This window comes from Olea europaea, chromosome 13 (assembly GCF_002742605.1).
Source record: "Olea europaea var. sylvestris chromosome 13, O_europaea_v1, whole genome shotgun sequence".
Classification (NCBI taxonomy): domain Eukaryota; kingdom Viridiplantae; phylum Streptophyta; class Magnoliopsida; order Lamiales; family Oleaceae; genus Olea; species Olea europaea.
The window spans coordinates 10,793,314-10,801,864 of record NC_036249.1 but is presented as its reverse complement, the minus strand read 5'-3'; the positions used below and the strand labels follow the sequence as shown (position 1 = coordinate 10,801,864).

General features: G+C 35.3%; 1 protein-coding gene across 1 annotated transcript; it reads right to left on the bottom strand.

Annotated features, from left to right (window-relative positions):
• Nucleotides 1-3,476: 3,476 nt before the first annotated feature.
• Nucleotides 3,477-5,592, bottom strand: LOC111407563 (E3 ubiquitin-protein ligase RDUF2-like). Its single transcript, XM_023037134.1, has 2 exons — nt 4,314-5,592; nt 3,477-4,113 (listed from the first exon to the last, which is right to left on the bottom strand). Exons 1-2 carry the CDS (start codon nt 5,312-5,314, stop codon nt 4,080-4,082), a joined length of 1,035 nt encoding a protein of 344 aa, XP_022892902.1. The 5' UTR covers nt 5,315-5,592; the 3' UTR covers nt 3,477-4,079.
• Nucleotides 5,593-8,551: the final 2,959 nt, after the last annotated feature.

The following is an 8,551-nucleotide window of genomic DNA, read 5'->3' as shown; positions in this document are numbered from 1 at the left end:
ATAGAATGTTGTAAGTTTTTAAAATAATTTATTTCAAAATAATATGTAATTTTTAAATTTATTTGTTTCAAGAAAAATTGTACACGAAATATTTTATCGTGTATAATTTTAACTTTGCCTACATCATGTAGCCGATCTCGAGCCCGGAAAAAGGAAGAGGGTTGTAAGTTATAATTTTTATTTGATTTGTAATGCAATTTTATAAGTTGTAATTTTTATTTGATTTGTAACTCATATAAATTATGCAATTTTTAAATTATTTTTTTTAAAAAAATGTTAGATTCATAATCTTGTATAATAAAAAAAAATTCGAGACAGTCCGGCTTGGCTCGACCCGGACTGTCTTGACAAGGCTCGAGCCAAGCCTTGTTTTTTCGGCCGAGCAAGCCAAGCCTTGTTTTTTCGGTTAAACTTTTACTCAACTCGGCTCGGGCTCGAAAAAAGTTGGTTTAAAAAAGCTCGAGTTGAACCCGAACCTCGAGTTTCGACTCGATTTGTTGACATTCCTACCTTCCTCTTCCAATTGGATCAAGTTTTGCATAAAAGACTATTCTGTCCTCATATAAGTTGTGTTTTTTGATAAACACATTTTCCCACAAGTATACCCTGAATTTTCAAGTGAAAGCAACGAATAACTTCTCGTCCAGTCTCTTTTTTTGTACCTTACAATCCCAATCCCAATCCCAATCCCAATTCTCAATTAATAAAAGCTATGTAGTTCAATTACGATTGCAACCTCAATTCTGATATTGCATTCCCAGTAAAACTAAATAACATTACTTATGTCTGACCAACCACTTCTCTTGGCTTTTTGTTACTTGAAAACACAATTCATTTTGTATCATTAATGCACACATTTATTGGAATTGGACTGATTGGATGGAACATTATCAAGATGATAAGCTTTGGATTTTGGACCCAATCTACTATTGTTTTTCACGAAATGCCTTAATGAGGACGTGCCAATTATTGGTAAATAGGTCACTCCGCTGAATACACTTTTGAAATGTGTTTTGGATTTGTGTGTATGCATGCTTCGCCAATTAAATGAAATAAATAAATAAAAATCTTCAATTTATGCATAATCTTAATTTATTAATTAATAATAAATCGCAATTCTTAAATTGCTTGTTGCTACAATATTTTTGTATGAATTTATACAAAACACAACCTTTGTTCAGTTTGAATTAAAATATCAAGTCAAATTTACACAATTAACTAAACTATACATTTCATTGGTCTATTGGACTGGTAACTTTTAGACTACAAAATTCATATCTCACTCTTCAATTAGAAGTGTGGACAATTTCATTTGGATGATTTTTTATATATGTTCGAATCGAACTATTTTAAAACGAAAGTTTCCTAAAACAAAGTGTTAACCATTTTTATGCTATTGAAATTATGCTCAACTCTCCTTTATTCCTTGCTCAATTTCTGCAAAACTTACAAGGAGATTCTAGTAAATTGCTCTTACACAAGTCTTGACTTTAAGCACAGCATTTTGATTCCAGCAAAATCTCAAGGTGATTTCGTAAATTTCTTACAAAACATTTGGTCCTAACTCCCAAGGTTATTCTCATTATTTTTCTTTCCTTTCCTGCTCAAATTATCAATGTTGGATAAAGATGGTTGTACATAATTTGGGATTTGAGTGGCTCCCACCCATGTGAGTGGAAGGACACCACCCCAAATTATGTACATATGGCATCATCTCCAATGAATCTTGCTTTTACTTCTACCTATAGGTAAAAAGGAAAAAATTATGCAGGTGAAATAACTCTCTCACATTTTTCTAAGAAAGTTGCTTGTTATGAACTCATGCTCGTGTCTAGTGTAAATTTGTTCTATTACATGATAAATGGATTTTGGGGTCTTGAGCCACAGAGAAGCCTCTCCTAATGCAGTCATTCCAGGTTCAACTGAGCCCAAAAATGACGAGGCAAGTGGATCGGGGAATCTGAAGGAGAAAAGATCTGAACTTGCTGAGAATAGTTGGAGGGTTACCAAAATGCCAAGGCCTTTTCAGGTTGAAATCCCTTCCAAGAAGACAGAAAATTTCATTGCTTTTGGAAGATCTAATATATGGCCATCAGGGGGTGATGACGGTCAGAAAATGCTCTCATTTTCTTCTTCGGAGCCCCATTGCCCGAATGAAAATTATAGCAGAACAAGAGGTATGTTGATAAAAAAATCTTCTCTTTTTTTTTTTTTTTTTTTTTTTTTTTTGGGGGGGTGTGGGGGGGGGGGGGGGGGGGGGGGGGGGGGATTGTTGTTACAATTTTAGCCCTTGTTTGACCCTTATTTCTTAAAACTCGTTTTCAACCACAAATTAATAGGATCCACAGCTTTTATCAACTTTATAACATATTTCTTCAACTTTTATCAAAATTTAAATTTTATCCAAACCAAACAGGGGCATGGTAAGTTGAAAGATGAAGAGCAATATTAGACGAGAGCCATATACTACAGCCTTACACTCGATAGGAAACAGATTTTCTTTCAACATATCTACAGAAAAATAATATGACACCATGCAAAGTATGTAAAACACTAATATTGATCGCCTGAAGCAGATTGTGAAGAATTATAAACCTTCAAATTGATAGCAAACATACATTTCTCCCCAAATTGATATAAACCATGTGAAGCTGATAGTGAACAATAATGGTAGGTATCAAATGAGAGTTTTATAGCCATAAATTTCTCCCCACATTTCTTCTACAAGAAAACAACATGATATTATAAAAAATTTTAAAATCAAATCAGTGACAGCATGGAGCACAAGTTCACAATCTCATAGCCAAAACACTAATATGTATAGCCTTTTTCAGAATATAACAATTTGAAGTTGTTCGTGAACAGTAATAGTAGGTTGCAAGATAGAATGACATTTTAAATGAGAGACGTATGATAGCTAACAGACATTTTTACAAGAAAATAAAAACATCCAAATTATTTAAATCACATCATACAGTTACAACATAGAGCACAAGTTCACAATCTTCATGGTCAAAACACTAATATGGATGTGAAGCTGATTTTGAACAATTGCAGTTAGCCCCGTGTTTTGGGGATAGTTTTGGATTTACGTACAGAAATTATTTTATTTGGAGAGAGATGGTTGAAAATGATTTTGGGAAAGAATGAATGGAGCTCAAACAGGGGCTTAGTTGCAAGATGGAGCAACACTATTAAATGAGACCCTAAAGCACCATCCAACTGGTAGCAAACTCATATTTCTCCCCCAAAACTTCTACAAGAAAACAAGATGAGACCATTAATTTTCGTTCAATTACATTTCATTTTTCTCTTTCCTAATTTCAACCACACAATCTTCCATAAAATAATATTACACTTCTCTTTCAACCACTCATTTTTCAGAAAAATATTATTCCACTCATTAATTTTTCCACGTAATGGGGGCCTGTTGCTAAAACCAACATCCAAGTAAACAAGATCAACTTTAAAAGTAGTCATTTAATTAAAAGAATTGAATAAGAATAAAATCTGTTTTTTCACAACAATGAGGCAATGCCTAAACTAAACTTCCAAGGTAGGATATATATAATTATATATAAATGATGTGCCCATCGAAAAATGTCACACAAAGCATTAACTCATACTCTAAACTTTAATATAGATTACAGAAAATAAATAACTAACCATAATAACAGTGGTGTCAAGCAAATTATAAATTGCAGAAATGCGCTGAAAGTTCAAAGTACTTCGGTGGTGTGGTGTACACAGGAGCCATTAATACCAACACCAGCTTCTCGCATAATGAATTAGTCGCTCTGTCTCTTCTTCATCTTCAATTCTTTTTCTCAAGTTCCATATCCATCTCATTCACTATCAAGACATTGCTGCAGCAATAATTCTTCAACAGAAGACAAAGCTCAAGAGATATTATTGACTATTTTATATTCATTTAATCACGATGTATCACACAGTCTTCCACCGATATTGATTCTCTGCAGCCAATTAAGCTTCAAAGTTTACCATCATCTTCTACTTCCATCATTAACTTTATAACTTCATCCTCCACTTCACGAAAACAAGCCGCACCTTCAAATTATTCAATAATCGAAGTTAGAATTAGAAGTTGATGATCTACCCCGGCCAAAACAAGCAAACCCGATGTATCACACAGTCTTCCACCGATATTGATTCTCTGCAGCCAATTAAGCTTCAAAGTTTACCATCATCTTCTACTTCCATCATTAACTTTATAACTTCATCCTCCACTTCACGAAAACAAGCCGCACCTTCAAATTATTCAATAATCGAAGTTAGAATTAGAAGTTGATGATCTACCCCGGCCAAAACAAGCAAACAAGCTGTGCAGAATCCTCCTGAATCCACCCCTCTCCCGTGACACACTCCCTCTAGAGCCCCATGAAATCCTTCTTGGAACACCATTATTATTAAACCCACCATCCATCTCAGTATATACCACTGGTGACTGCCTCTCCCCATCCCTCCTCCCTCCTGAAAACCGGCCCACAGCAAACCCACCACCAGGCAATCTCCATATCGTCAATCCAACAGCTTCGTCACCATTCCCCACCTCGTTTACTCTTCGATGCACTTCACTTGGGTCACTATTGCTAATACCATAGTTATTACCATCAGTCGGCAACTCATATCTGCAAACTGGACACGAATTCCTTAACGACAGCCACGGTAAGATGCAATCCTGATGGTATAAATGCTTGCAAGGCATTTCTCGAGCCTCACTTCGCAGCTCGAAAGCCTCCTTACAAACTGCACAGTGAGACTCAGTGGCAATATGCTCATCAACTATCTCAATTGTGGGCATCGATTCGATAGCGGCCTTCGAGGCTGGAGGATTAATACTGATTCGCCCGACACCATTAGCCTCAATTTGGGCCAATTGGTCTAGCAATCTGTCAAAACCCGATCCGAGCAAAAACTCAGACATACTAGTAGGCAGCGGCTGCAAACCTATTCCTGCTCCATCGTCGTAATACAGTTCAAATCCTCCAGCCGCCGCTCCACCTCCTCCCTCGTTCGGCCCACGGAGCACGATGACCGGGTTAAAGGGTGACCGGTTACCCCCATTCCTGCGGCTCCTTCTGAGCCTCGAGCTGGATCCGGACCCCAATCCGGGACTTGACTCCGGTGTTTGCGCCATGTACATGGAGGCGGCGGGGAAACGGCGGCGCCGGTCAGGAGTGTCGATTTCTTCCACGAACCCACCATTACAATCGGGGCAAGTGAAGGAATCTTGGGTCCAAACGGTAACGAATCGGTCGCATCTGTAACACCAGTATGGTGAAGAAGCCGACATCTATCAATTTTCTTTTAATATAATGAATCTTTGTAGAAAACAAAATTAAACTTCAGATCTGAAATTATCAACAATTTCGGAAAAAACAGAAATTAAAACTAAACCATCTGGGTCAAAGAGGGGCGGGAGCGGAATCGTTCATGGGAGAAAGGGGCGTTTCGGGATGAAGAAATGATAAGAGGGCAATAATACTGGCGAAGTAAATATTAGCGTGCAATTAAAGCTTAAAAGTAGGAAAGAACTGAGTTGAATACGGTTTATCCCTGGAAATTTGTAAAATACACCTCAAAACAAATTCCATTAATCAATCTGGACAGATAGTTTTCACCTAATTCGATTATAAAATTGGAATGAGGAAATTGCAAAAAAATGTTCACTTTCACGTTCTCATTTGCAAAAATGTCCAAATTTTGTTTAATGTCTATTTTGCAATAATTTAGACCAAAATATCATTGTTAGTAATTTCTAATTCCACGTTAAAGACAATTTCTCACACAATTAAAAATTTTGTTGGTCAATAAAATTTTGATTAAGGCTGGGCAAATCTCCCGAACCGAACCCGAACCGAACTTAATCGAACCGACGGTTTTTGTCAAATTAAATACCCGAACGAGTATCTGAATTGAGAACCGACGGGTACGGTTCGGTTCTCGGTTCTAGACCGAGAACCGAAAAAAGATAATTCAAACAATAACAATAAGTTTTCCCCCCTTTTTTTAACTTCTGAACAGTACGTGAACAGTACCGTGATAGTAAATTTTTTTGGACTCACTAAATAGAAAATTCGACTACGACACTAACGGAACAAAAGGAAGTGGATTTGGACGTCAGATTTGTCCAAAAACAAGATTTGAATTTTATTATTATTATTATTATTACTATTATTATTATTATTATTATTATTATTATTTTGAATTTGTATGGATCTAAGACACAGCAAATGGAGAAAATACAAAGAACACAAAAAAGAGAACATAGAAAAATAAAATCAAAAGACTCAACAAGAAAATAAAATGATATAACCTTTGATTTTGGTGCTATACCAACTGGAACGAACCCGGTTAGCATGATTACTAACGAACTCACAAAAGATTGTTGAATCCCAGGAAAGCCAAGAATTAACCCCGCTTTATGGATTTGAATTCCAAAATGACGAACCAAACAACCCCACAATAATAGTAATATTATGGACCTCTTGATCACACAACCAAAGACTCACACCACAATTTTGAACGCCACAAGGAATCTCCTTGATAAATAAAATTGTTCTAAGAAGAACAAAGATTGGAAAGCAAGAATTACCTCTCAGATTAATTCTTAATAATGTCAAAAGTTATTCTTACAATCAATATGAGAAAGTATTTATACCAACCCTAAAAATATTGTCTTGGATGGAAATTATGCTTCAAATACCGAAAAATAATTATTAGAATAAAATTTTATGGAAACTAGATAAGTTACTAAAAATTGAAAATGCATCCAGAAATTTGTACTATTCAATCGCATAGAACAAATAGTCAGTCTCAGTTTTGTTTTGGTAACAGCCTATGTGGTTGCATAATTATTTTTTTAAAACCTCCTCCTCCTTGTGCGAAATTTCGTGACGATTCCAAATTGTACTCATGGGCAAAAATCTAACACCTTAGCTAAAAGTTATGCTCATTTTAATTCACACTACTCGTTTTCCATATCGTCCACCTTTATCACGTTGATCCAAAGTTCTTCGGCCTTCGACCCCAATATCAAACTTGCTCCATTTTGTGTCCCGAACATGGTGTCATCAATAGTGGCTTTGACGAGAATCCCCATCTCCTCTTTAACTCGTTTCACTCTTGGTCGCGTTATCGAGCCTTCTTTGATAATCAACAGGTCTTGATTCGAACTTGCCTTCGTGACTCCCGCATCTTGGATCACATCATAAAGTTTACCGTGCAGGATTTCAAAAAAGGTTTTTTTTTTGTTTTTTTTTTTTTTTGAAATTTTTTTTGTCTTTTTTTTTTTTTTTTTGTGAAATTTTAGAATTTTTATCTGTGAATATGCTTGGTTTTATAGGATTTCATAATTCATAATTTCATGTGTATGCTTAGTTTGTCTTTTTGATGGTATTCTATAGGATTTGAATTTCTTGACTATGATTTTAGTTTATGCAATAGACACTACAAGTTCAAATTTAGTCCATGTCTACATGTAGGGGCCGTTCGGAAGTGATTTTTCACTCCCAAAAAATTGATTTTTTGACTGTTATTTTACTATTTCAGCCGTAAAGTTTGACTTCTTTTCTCACATGTGGCCCTCACGTTTTTCCTAACGGTCAAAAAATCAATTCTCAAAATCGCTTCCAAACAAGACCGTAATATAGAGGTCAAATATTTGTCTAGCATTGTGGTTGAATTAGTGCGGTCTGACCCGTCTTTCATGTGCATTCACAGTTAGTTTAGTTTCTTGCAAGAATTTTTATATTGAGTAAATCAAATTATTTTAATTTTAATTTTTCTAAACAAATTAGCAATTTCTAAACCCAAATTTTTGGCCCAATAACTTGTTTCATTTCTAATTTTTTTATTTTTGACCCCATTACCCATTTTATTGTTTCATTTCTTAGTCCAACAAGACACAATCCACTAAATAACTCTAAACACCTACACTAAAGTGCATAACGTTATCTCGACTCCCGTAGTCACTCTCGCAGCCTCGCTGACATTTCAAAACCTATACAATCATCAGCCGATACTGTGACCTCTGATTGAAGTTGCGACCTCCGCCGACCGAAACTTTGACCGTAGCGATCATTTGAACAAGGTAGTCTACTAGTCTATGACATTCCAAAACCATTGAATATATCATTAGTTGTATTTATATAATGTTGTTATAAATGTTAAAAAATTTAATTATAGCACAAAACCGAATCGAACCGAACCGAACTGAACCTGAACGGTTCTATAATTATATTTGGACCCGACGATTCTATTTACTAGATACCCGAAAATTTTGGTTCGATTCAGTTCTAAAGAGAACCGAACTGAACTGACCCGCGTCCACCCCTAATTTTGACACATAACTTGTATTACTTATTTCAAAAAGTTCAAATATCAACTCACCCTTATTTGTCATCCTTTAAAAATTTAAATTATTTACTACAGGGTTATTCTTCGTTACACATTCATATAATAAAATATTTTACACATAAACCAATAAAGTTTTTTTATTTTTTAATTATATATTCTCCAAAAAATATTA